The 12,006-nt window shown below is 57.5% G+C and overlaps 1 protein-coding gene across 4 annotated transcripts; it reads right to left on the minus strand.

Moving 5' to 3' along the window:
- Nucleotides 1-4,753: 4,753 nt before the first annotated feature.
- Nucleotides 4,754-10,328, minus strand: CDPF1 (cysteine rich DPF motif domain containing 1). 4 transcript variants are annotated; one of them, XM_081129450.1, is made up of 5 exons: nucleotides 10,040-10,322; nucleotides 9,549-9,736; nucleotides 7,666-7,778; nucleotides 6,612-6,727; nucleotides 4,754-5,895 (listed from the first exon to the last, which is right to left on the minus strand). In XM_081129450.1, the coding sequence occupies exons 3-5, from the start codon at nucleotides 7,776-7,778 to the stop codon at nucleotides 5,588-5,590; spliced, it is 537 nt and encodes a 178-aa protein (XP_080985576.1). In that variant the 5' UTR covers nucleotides 9,549-9,736; nucleotides 10,040-10,322; the 3' UTR covers nucleotides 4,754-5,587. The 4 variants fall into 4 exon arrangements, with proteins under 4 accessions (XP_080985576.1, XP_080985577.1, XP_080985578.1 ...); XM_081129451.1 differs by lacking the exon at nucleotides 9,549-9,736 and having other exon boundaries at nucleotides 6,616-6,727; nucleotides 10,040-10,328; XM_081129452.1 differs by lacking the exon at nucleotides 9,549-9,736 and having other exon boundaries at nucleotides 6,631-6,727.
- Nucleotides 10,329-12,006: the final 1,678 nt, after the last annotated feature.

The raw sequence follows: 12,006 nt of genomic DNA on the forward strand, positions 1-12,006 counted from the left end.
GCCACTCAGAATATTTGGGGCCAACTAATCAGGTTTCTCGGAGCGTCGATCGTCAAACACAGTCACGCACCAGCTCGGGTCCCGCAGTATTTCAGATAGGGGCTCGTGGACGGTGCCCGTGTGCTTGCCGGGTGCCCGTGTGCTTGCCGGGTGTCCACGAACATCAGCACAGAGGACGCCAGGCACCCTCACAGGTTCCAGAAGCTTCCAGCCCCAAGCGTGGAGCCGCCTCCTTGGGGGGACGCAGCCCCGGGACCGCTGGTCCCTTTACACGTGCGTCTTCCTCTGCTGGACTTGTCATCGTGAGAGTGCCGGTCCTCAGGGACCACCAGCCGCAAACACCTTGGGCTCGAGTGCTGATGGGAACGAAGGGGCATCGGCTCCTCCAAGACGCGACTGCTGGCGGCATGGTCAGCTCCGCTCGCACCCCACAGGTCCTCCCCGCCCGTCCTGCCGTCCCGCTGGGTGTCCCACACGCGGATTCTGCACCCACCACCCACGAGGGCTGCGCTGCAGGAAGGCCTGTGGGTGGCGTCCAAGGTTGTCAGACACAGGACGTGCCCCGTGCGACGGGCGCCGGCAGATTCGGAGGGTGAATACTGAATACGGTCAGAGCGCCAGAGGCCGCGCCCCCCTCCTGCCTGTCCCCCGGGTCCCCGAGACCTTTCTGGAGCCCCGACAGGACGCACCCACCGCCTCTTCCCAAGCAAAGCCGTGCGAACACACAGAGGACGGCGATGCACCGTGCGCGCCGGGCGTCTGAAACGCCGAGGCCAGGGTGGCCTCCGGGGTTGCGGGGAGGGTCCAGGGACGCCGCCACCTCCTGAGACCTGGGCAGAGGCTCACGGCACAGGTCACCCTTCGTTCGCTGTGTGATGAGAAGTCACCTGTCGACTCAGCCGCCCGGGTCTCCCGGACCCACAGCATCTCAGCTACCTCAGTAGATTCGTCCGAGGCCCTGGCACAGTGAAGGTGCTAGACGGCTGCGGCCTGAACGTCTGGTCAGGGCTCAGGGGCTGCACCCCCCCCCCCCACACACAGAAACGGAAGGTGAACGGACTTTCTAAAGGAACTTCTGTTGTTTAAAGGGCGCGTCGGACGCCCCTGTGCGGAAGCTGTTCCCGGCGTAGTGAGGCCGAGCTTGCGGGTGATGGGGTTGGGGCAGTGGTGGGCCCGGCCCGCGGAGACCCACCGCCGAGGCCTCTCCCGCAGCCACGCCTCCAGCCGCGCAGAAGCCACGCCTAGTGGCCGGATGACAGTGGGGTTTTGGCCTCCGCCTGGCGGCCACACCTGCCTCTGGAATGTCTCAGGAACCCGTCTCAAAGTGGGCCCCTCGTTTCAGCCGAGTCCCGCCCTCCAGCTGAAACGGACTTGACCGCTGGCCTGGCCCTTGGTCGGGGGCTCCCAGGGCCCAGGGCCAGCCAGCCACCTTCAAAGCTCCTCTGCAACCCACGTGGCCTTTGAAAGCGCAGACCCGCTAGGAAGACACGTCAGGTGCTCACAGCTCCCGCCTGTTACGGATTTTATTGTTTTCCAGGAAGGTTCCCATCGTCTCCTGCTCCTCGGCTGCTTGAGGGGCTCAGGACGGAATCGCCCCTATCGCAAAGCGAACCCGTCCAGGGATGAAGGGCCACCTGGCGTCACAGGTCCTCGGCCGGGCGTAGCGACTTCCTCCACCCCCCGGGTCCCGCAGAGCGCGGGCCCTGCTCCCGTGGCTGTGCCCGTGGCCCAATGCACGTGTCCCAGGTTCCAGGAGGGGTTCCTGCCTCAAGCCCTCCAGTGCCCGGCGGTGGTGGGAACTCAGGACAGGTGAGGAAATGATACCGCGAACTACGATCACCGCCGCCGACCGAGGGCTTGCTGTTAGGAAAACCGTCCACGGAAGGTGTTTCCCACACGCCCAGTTTTGACAGCAGTGGCTCCGCCAGGCGCCAGGCGGTGCCAACACCGGCTCGATCTTTGTTCTTGCGCTAAAATGGCCTGGCTTCCCTTATCTCTTGGTCCAAGCTGACTTACGGGGCTCCCCCGGGTAATGATTCCGGCTCTTGCCATCCTGACAACAGTGGCCTTCGGACGGCACCGTCGGGAGTGAGGTGCCCACGTGCACCTGCAGCAGGCGGGCTCGGAGGACCGGCGGCTGTGCGTGGCGGGAGGAGCAGGCGCAGGTTGTGACAGACAAACGTGGGCTCACCGGCTGCGCAGCGCCCGCCGCCTCCCTGACCGAGGGCTCTTTGGCCCCATGGAGTCGGCGCTCGGCTTTTCCTCTAGTCCAGGGACCGTTCCCTGGGGCACGTGCTCCTCGGAGGGACCCGCCCAGAAACAGCTAAGCTCAGGCTCCAAAGGTGGAGGTCTGCGTTCTTGCTGAGATTTATATAATTTCTAGGCACCGTTTTAATAGAATTCAAGAGAATGGTCACCGGCCCCCAGCCTATGAAACGCAACAGTGAGAACAAAGGCAGCTCGTCTGGTCTGACTCAGAACGTTGTGTTTCTCCAGGAACCACAATATAAAAACTAAAATGGGATAGTGGAAGTTTTTTAAGAAAGGGAAAAAAAAAGACGGGTCGTCTTGGTCTCGTTTAAATAATGCCATTACGCCGTTCCTGTGGGATGCAGCCATTTCTTAAACTTTCGTTCAGTAGAATCAGCTGCAGGCTTATAAACAAAACAAAACTGCGTGTGGCCCGAGCGCGGGAGTCAGGCTGCGCAGGCCGCTCTCCGCTCCGCCTTCCCGGGTCTGGGGGGGCGGCTGTCCCCTGCCCGGGTGCTTCTCAGAATTTCAGTTTTAGACGCAAGAAATACCACCGTCTGCTCCCCCACCCCAAGGAAGGGGGGCTGGGCCATACAGTGTGGTCCGGCGGAAAGCCACGTCCCGTGGGAATCCTTTGCCGGCTGCACGCGTGGCCAACGTCACATCGTGATTGAGAAACTGACGGCATCAAGGACTTCAGTGGCCCCGTGGCTGTTAAATGTATTATCTGCAAAGAAAACCTAAGAAACATCCATTTCTTACATCAGAGACAGCAAATAAAGGCCTGGTTCTGTGCACACGCACACACGCACACCCCGCCACTTACAATAGGTTCGCTAGTTTGGGTCAAATGTGAAAAAGTTCCATGTTTTCCTCCAGAGCCGCCTCTTCTCTCGCCCTCTGTGCCCGCCAGCCCCTAGAATCCGTTATCTCGATGCACTACAGCGTCACGCAGGCCGGGGACAGGCGCCCCCACCCGCAGGCCGCCTCCGGGGACGGGAGTGCGGGGGGGGGGGGGGCGCCCGACTCCGCTCCCTCAGGGCCGGGGGGCCCAGGGCCAGGCCTGAAGACGAGCGACTGACTCATCTTTTCAAGGTAAAACCACTCACTTTGGGGAGACGCCTTCTCTTCAGAAGCACAGTCGGCCTCCTATTCCTTTTTTCAAGCCTTAAAATAAAAACGTACCTCAGAGCGACGACGGCCGCTCAGTCCCCTTCCCGGTAAGACTGCACACAGTGTTTGTGTCCAGGCATCGCTGTTTTTTACACTGTACGGTAAAAAGAACCATGTGAATAGCTGTATCTTCAATACTGTGATTTGAATTTTTTTAAATCCTAATATAAATATTTTACTAACTTACAATCATGTGTCTAATAAGAAACACTTGGGGTTTTTAAAATCAGTGTTAATGGACGTTACACTCTCAATAGCCTGGGACCCGCGGGAGGCAGGAGGCTGAAGCGTCAGGGCCAAGCCGGACCCCCACGTGCACCCATCACACGTTTCCACGTCTCCCGAGCCACGCAGGGCTCCTGTCAGGGTTTAAATCCGTTCCCTCCCACCCTTCATGTGCAGGCACGGGCGCCTGTCTCCGTCACGTCCACCAGCAAGGCCACCCTAGCCCAGGGCGAGACGTCACCCACTTCCCGGCAGCGTCTCGCCCAAGGCTGGGACGGCTCGGGTAGTCGGGGGCCAGCGCCCTGCGGGAATCAGGACCTGTGGGTTATTGCCAAAGAACTGTGATCGGAAATCCTCCGACGGGGTATTTGCACTGCTGGTTGTCTCGCAGCCTCCGGTGGCCCAAGCGGAAGCAGGAATCAAAGCCCCCAGGCCCGGGAGCCTCCGCCCGATGTTGCCCGGGCCTGGGCACAGTTTCCCTTCGCGTGTACCTGTCCTGCCCCGAGACCCGATCGGGGCCCTGCAGATCCAGAGCAAGGCCTGCGCTTGGTTTCCTGGCCTGTTTGTCACCGTTCCTGGTGCCTCCCTCTCGCTCTCAAAGCAGTTAGGGGCTGACAGACCCTCGTGTGATGCTACGCAGGAGACATCCGAGGCAGGTTTTTTCCAGCAGGCTCCAGCGTCCACCCCAACTTAAGACGCTCGTCCCTGGGTCGGGGTGGGGTCCAGGGCCTCGAGAAGCGGGGTGCGTGGGGAAAGCAGCAAACGCCCAGGGAGTCCTCCTCAACTCCCGATGGTGCCAGGCAATTAGGAAATGGCTATAAAGTAACTAATTTTTCAAAATCTTGGGTCTTATTCATTTTCCCATAAGGAAATGGAACTGGTCATGTATATTGATTCATATCCTGAGTTTGTGGGAACTTACGTATCTGGAATGTCCTACTGTAAGACTGATGAATGTAAAGAGTTAATTTCAGGGTACCGTTTTGCCTTAATGGTTTTAAAAAATAAACTATTTTTAAAAATGTTTTGGTGAGTTTTGAGTGATGCTGTGAGAGGAACTGCTGGGTTTGTAAACGGGACCCCCGGCGGCGCCGTCTGCCCTCCATCGGCCCCGTCTGCCCTCCATCGGCCCGTGCCCACCGGCTCACCCGAGCTCTTGGCTGTGCAGAGCACAGAACGCGCCCTGGACAGGTGTGGGCCCAGGACGGGACATCCACGTGTACAGTAATATGAAGCAGGGAACCTGAGAACAAAAGCCGGTAACTGCTCTTTATTCACGTTTCTAACACCCCGAGCCAGGAGGGGCCCCACAGCAAACGCACAGTGAGACGGGGCAGCAGCAGACAGGTGAGCTCACGGGTGCATCACCCCGCTGAGGCTGGGGCTGTGAAGACGGGAGCCCTGGGGGAGCCACGGACGTCGGCTGGTGTGGGGTGGGCTTCACAGGCACAGAGGACTGAGTCTGCCGTGGAGAGGGGCAGGCAAGCAACAGAATGGCTCTGAGGCACGGGGCTGAGGGAAAGAAGCAGAGAGCGTCCCTCTATCTTGGAATGGAGCTGGGCCTGGGGCCGGAACAGGAGCCAGAGGGAAGAGAGGCTGGAAGCACCAACACACAACATCCTGACCCCGTGACCACGGGTCTCCCCACACTGGGGCAGCTCCAAGACAGCAGGCCTTTGCCCCTGCACTGCTGAGTCCACAGTGCCCGGCAGAGCAGGTGACGCGTGGAGACAACTCCTGGATCTGATCTATCATACGAAGGGCACACTGAGCCCTCCAGGCCTGGCGAAGTGTGAGCAGCAAACAGCCTGGGATGACCCTGCAGGAAGGGTGGAGGCCCAGCCCGTCCAGGTGAGGGGGCCAGCAGGCCGGGCCTTGGCTTCCCTGGGCTCCTGCGGGAGCCCAGCACGGAGCAGAGCTCTGGAGCTCTGGGCTGGGTTCACAAGGTGCCTCCTCTGTGTGGCTGCCAGCCCTGTCGCCGCTGCAGGTGGGACTCCATCTCCCTCGAGCTCCAGCCACTGTTCCAGGCGGCCCAGAAACAAGGCCACACAGCTGCTCTCAGCTCAGCCCCGCCCCGGACCCAGGCTACAGGGGCTGCACTCAGGTTTGAGAGCCGGGATGGCCGGCGGGCCTCTTTGATGGAATTTTTCTCTTTTCCAAGTCTTGCTGGATCTCCTGAGGGAAGGCATGGACGTTCTCCTGGACACAAGGGAGGCAGAACCTCTTGGAGTAGAACAGGCTGCATTCCTGGAAGAGGGGGAGGGCTCAATACAAGGGGCACAGGTGTGGCTTCTCTGAGGCCAGCCCCTCACCGCACGCGGGGCAGGAGGCTGGGCAGGGCCTGAGGATGCCCAGGCAGCTGAGAGGAGGTGGGAATGGTGTGGCCGGAGCCAGGACAGCAAGAGGGAGACCAAGGCCTCTCTGGGCCTCGGCTTCCTCTCCTATGACATTGGTGGGGTCCTGCTTTGCCTGACCAGGTTTGGGGCGGGACTGAAGGAAGTCTCACAGGTAAAGCAAGTCCCAACAACAGGGCCTGGCAACACACATGCTCAGGAGAGCATGGTCCCTTCCTCTGAAGGTCCCAAGAACTTTTAGAAAGGTCACCATCCTGTGGTGAGGGAGGGCCCACGAAGGGCCCCTGGGGGTGGTGCAGAGCCTCCAAGAATCTATTTCTATCCCTCAGCACCCAGAGACCCACTGATGGTAGTATGGCCCCTGCCTGTCCCCTGCCCTCCTCTGGCCAAGGGACCATCCATAATGAGGTAGACCAATTGGCCTCTAAGAACCACTCCCTGCTCCCATCTAGTAACTGAGGATCTGAGGATTCCTGTGGCAAGGAAAGGCCGGCACTCACACCGTCCCTGGGAAAGGATCAGGTGTCATTTCTCCCATAATCACGGGTGTGGGGTCCCAGCCAAGGGGGGTGGGGTGAGGGAAGGCGGCCCCAGTTGCACGTGGCTTACCCACCGGGCCCACACACACCAGCCGGCTGCAGATGCTGCACCTAGAGCCGAGGATCAGGAACCTGTCCTTGTCTGGAGTGAAGGGGTCCTTCATGACGTAGCTCTCTTCCAGGAGGCTGTGGGACAGGAAGTGACGCTGGTGTCGGAAGCGATAGAAGCCCACAGCAGTGGAGGCCTCCTGGGCCTGCTGCCTGCTGTGCCAGCTCAGAGGGAGAGGGGCTGGCCCCTGCTCGGCTCTGAAGCAGCCACGGTGGACTCCACCACTCCTTCTCGGCCAACAGAGGGGCCCTGACCTGACTCACCGGATGGGACAGGGGCCACAGGGCCTCCATCCAAGCTCTCCAAGCCCTCCCCCCCCCCCCATGGTGATGCCCATTCCCAAACTGCCTGCTGCCACGCAGGGAAAACCAGGCGCATTACACCTGTGTAAGGTGCTGGCCTCACACCACACTCCAGAAAGAAGGCCCACGGGGTTCCGGGAGGACACCCCTGGTTCCCAGTCAGTAAAGGACCGCAGCCAGCAGGAAAAAGCCTCGCCCCCACCACTTGTCCTATGTAATGTACTAGTCAACTTCCCTATAAGGTGGCATTTGATGAAGGACAAACTAAGGTCAAGAACCAAGCCCTGGGACGCCTGGCTCTGCCCCCGGCCTTCTCTGGGCAGATCATAGGAATCTGGTCCTCAGGACTCCTGTGCGTGAGTGGTGAGGCAGGCTGGCTTTCCGCTGAGAACCAGCCAGAATGGCCCCAGGCCCAGCCCCAGGAGGAGGCCTCCTTGCTGCTTTCACTGCAGGTGCTGAGCTGCTCCGGCTTGAGCCACAGTGCACTTCTCTGGCTGGAGCAGGACTGGACTCAGGGCTGAGAGGGGAGGAAGGGGCTTGTAGTTTCTGGAAGAGTCAATGGCCCTCAAGCCTTGTCTTGTGCCTCCTCAGGTCACATGGAAGCATCCAGAGCTGGGCAGGGTGGGCCTAAAGCCAACATCCAAGCTACATGTCAGACTCATGCCCCCGGCTCTGTGTGAGGGACTCCTGGGCCACTGGACACTGATACTCACATGACAGACTGGGTGTTGGGGGGCTTCTGCCCCACATAGCTGTATGGAGCTGTCAAGGCACAGAGCTGGCACTCAAACACACCCAAGGGACGGTGCTCTGCCTCGCACGCCATCTGCAAGATCAGGATGCAGGGTATGTCACCCTCAGAACCAAAAACTACCCACATCTCAAAGCCCCCGGCTGCATGTTTCTAACCGGGAAGACAAAGGGTGCCCCTCAGATAAGGAACCTCAAATTCAGAGTTAAGTCCACGACCTCCTCAAGGTCACATGTTATTTTCAAGTGCATGTGAGATATTTGCCGAGAGATCATATGCTGTGCTGTAAAATAAGCCTCAAACGATAAAAAACCGTCTTCAATCCTAAAATAATTAAATTAAAATCAGTAACAAAAAGATACCTGAAAAATCTCCAAATACTTGGAAATTAAACAATATACTTCCAATTAAACCATAGTTCAAAGAAGAAATTACAGGCGAAGTTAGAAAATATTTTAACTAAATGAAAACTAAAATCTAGTGTATCAGGATACATAGACTGCAGCTTAGGCAGTGCTTGCAGGGAAATTTGGGCTTTAAATGTTTAAATTGGAAAAAAAAGGTTTAAAATCGATCATCGAAGTTTCTACCTTAAAAAGCTAGAAAAAAGCAAGTTAAACCCAACATAAATGGAAGGAATAAAGTAACAAAGGACAGAAATGAAAGAAATAGAAAATGACAATGGAAATCAGTAAAACCAAAACTGGTTATTTCAAAACATCAATAAAGTTGATAACCTCTAACTAATCAATAAAAATGGGAAGATGGACATTACCACAATCAGGAAGGAAAGAGGATACGTCGCTAAGACCACAGATATTGAAAGGAAAATAAGGGGTTACTGTGAACAACGTTTTACCAAATAAATTTGACAATTTAGCTGAAATGGACAGATTTCTTGAAAAACAAAACAAAACAGAAAAACAAAAAAAAACACACCAATGATCAAAAGTGACTCAAAAAGAAACAGAAAACCTGAATAGCCCTATATCTATTCACAAAATTGGTTTCATAATTTAAGTTTTTCCTAAAAAAGGAAATAAAACAATACCCCCCAAATGAATCATGCCAAGATATCTTAACTGAAAATTATTAAGCATTTAAGGAAGAAATAGCACCAACATACAGAAACTGTTTCAGAACATAGAGAAAAATCACCGTCCTCGGTGATTTTATTAGGCCAGTATAACGTGGACACCAAAACTGCCAAGATCACCCTCATATCGTTAACTAGATGAAGCAATTACAGGAAAACTGCAGGCCAATATCCTTCCTGAACCCAGACACAAAAATCTTCAGCAAAATATCAGCAAACTGAATTCAATAACATATAATAAGTCTAATGCATCATGCCTGAGTGGGTTCAATTCCAGGAATGCAAGGTTGGTTTAACATTCAGCGCCAACTGATGCAACTTATGATAGTAACAGAAAAAAAAAAAATGAAAACCACATTATCATTTCAGTAGATGCATTAAAAGCATGACAAAATTCAACAGCACTTTACAAAATCCAAGGCTCGGAGTGGTTCTTCAAACCCAAGGGGCACCCCAGCTGACTACAGAATAAACTCCCTTCCTTGACAGTTGAGGCCTCTTTAAAGTGGCTATTTTCCCATTTCTGCGCCCCCCCCCCCCCCAACTCAGGATCACTTACTAACCTTCAGCTATTCCTGTGTTTTCTCACCTCCTTGGCTCTGCTCTTGCTGTTCCCTCCACCTAGAACGCTTCCCCCATGTCTGCCCACGGAATTTCCCTCTGGCTGCCTTGAAAATGGTCTCTTTATATTTGATTTTTAGCAGTTTGAAAAAAAAAATATATATATATATGTATATATTCATACATACAATTTTTTCCTTTTAAAGTTTTCCATCCCACTTGTACTTCCTGAAGCCGTCCTTGACCCGTGTTTGGATAACTTTCACCATTTTTGGAAAATTCTTAAACTGTGATTGCCCCATTCTCTCTCCCTCTTCTTCTGCTGGGATTCCAAGGACACACATAGGGTGCTCCCCCCCAAAGATGTATCCACACACTTTGAATAAAGACAGTGTTTATTAAGGTACATTTCGTTTTCAAAGTTGAGCTATCTGCTGTTCAAGTTTGTACATATTTTGGGGGACACCCTGTACGCGAGGCTGTTTGCCATGTCCCCCCGCTGCTGCCCCTCTCCCCGAGTTTGCCCTGTCCCCCCTCCACCCCGTGTTTCCGCGTGGGGACGTCTATGCGCCACCGTCACGGTCCTTTATTCCCGCCCCCGGCCCCTCGCGATCTGGGCGCGCCCCCCTTCCGCGTGCCCTCTGCAGGGTGCCCGTCTCCGCAGTACTTGACTCCTAACCTGTGCACCCGGCTCGTCCTCCTAGTTTCCCTACAGCGCCCCCTCCAGGGCCGGAGGTCACCGCGCTCCGCAGCCCGCCATCCTCGGTGGCCTTTCCCGAGTCTTTCGGCCCGTCCCCAGCGCCGCGGGCAGCGGCTCCGACCACTGACACTCAGAGCCGCGCGGAAGCTCCACCGAGGGGCCGAGCCAGGCCCCGGGCAGGGTCGGGGCGGGAACGGGGCGGGACCGGGGCGGAACAAGCACACCGCACACGCCCCCGCCTCGCCCCGCCCGGGCACCGCCTGCCTCCGCCGCGCCGGCCCACAGCGCGTGCGCAGCCCCGCCCCGGCCCCGCCCCCAGCCTGCCTAATGGCCCACAGCGCCTGCGCGGCCCCGCCCTCCCTGCCTAACGGCCCACAGCGCGTGCGCGGCCCCGCCCCTGCCCCGCCCTATTTCCTGACTACCCACGGCGCGTGCGCGGCCCCGGATGCAGCTGGGCGGGACTTCCGGCCGCGCCGCGCCCGCGGGGTCCCGGCGCTGGGGTCTGACCCTGCCCCCTGCGGGCCGCCTGCTCGGCGGCTGCTTGGGCTGCATGAGGCTCTCGGTCTCCCACGCGGCTCCGCAGAGAGAGGCCGCCGGGCGGCGGGCACATCGCCTGCCCGCGGGAGGGCCCCCGCCCCCCCCACGTGGTCTCCCCGGTGCCGTCCGCGGCGCGCGGGGCGGGAGCGTCCTGCTCGGAGCGCGGGCGCAGCGGGGCCGCCTGTGCCCTGCGGCGGGGGAGGGGGGTTCTGCGCGCCCCGGGTGCCCGGGGCCTGCGCTGCGCCCGGGCGCCCTGCCCGCGGCCCGGCCTCCTGCGCCCGCGGGGACGAAGGGCCCCTGCGAACCGGCAGGCGCGGCGCCCCACGGGAGCCCCCAGGGAGGGCGCAGGTGAGAGCTTTTTAACTTAAAAGTAGCTGTTGGCCGGTGGCCGCGTCCCGGCTGGAGTCGTCCTGTGAAAGCCCGCCTTGGCCTTCCTGAGCCCGCGTGCCTCTCGCGTCTAGGGCGACACCTTGGGGATGTCATTGTAACGTCCCGTTTTCCGGGCGCAGCCGCCGCGCCGGCGCAGAGACGCCAGTCCCGAAATTGCCGTGTTGCTGACCGTTGCCTGCCCCGCACCCACCTAGGTGAAAGCTGCACAGGCCCCTCGTTTTACTTTGCACCCAACCCCAGAGGTGTCCCCGCTTTGCCTTCTCCTGCCTCCCTCACCTGTCACCCGTGGATCTCATGGGACCCAGTTATGTATTCCCCGGTCACCGTGATGCATAAAGTGGGGTGCAAAGCTGCCATTCTCTGGAGCATCATCTCAGCCCCTCGAGATTCTGCTTCCCGGCAATTGTCCATAGCTTGGCTCAAATAAACTCACAAAAATTCTTCCCGGGTTTGAACGTTTCTTAGGACACCTTGCTTGTCCCCAGGCCCCACCAGCTTCCAAAGGTTCTCCTGGCCCCCAGCCTCCCCCTATCCCCATGGTGTCCGCACCACTCACCCCACTCCTGGCCTCTGCCCTTGAGAGGCACCGCTCTGCGCTTTTGCCTTTGGGGAATCGAGAACTAAAGGTTACGCCAAGTGTTGTAGGAATGCTGGGATGAACTGCTCTTGGACCTGGGCACGAGGGTCTCCTGTCCAGGGCCCCAAGAGTTAGCTACTAGAAAATAGGATTTTGCTACTAGAAAATAGGACCCCGACTGCACGTGCAGCAGTGACATTCTTTGGGTCAGTTCAAAACACAGAGGGTTTTTAGGGCAGGGAAAATACTCTGTATGATACTATAACGGTGGATATGTATAATTATACAATTATCCAAACTCAGAATGTACAACAGCAAGAGTGAACCCTAAGGTAAACTGTGAACTTGACGTGTTTGCTCGTCCTGGTCCGCAGTCAGGTGGGTAAGAGAGTTGTTAACTACAAATGTGCCTGCAGTCAGAAGCAGCGGGCAGTGTGAACCC

This window comes from Miniopterus schreibersii (genome assembly GCF_964146895.1).
Source record: "Miniopterus schreibersii genome assembly, chromosome: 2".
Classification (NCBI taxonomy): Eukaryota; Metazoa; Chordata; class Mammalia; order Chiroptera; family Miniopteridae; genus Miniopterus; species Miniopterus schreibersii.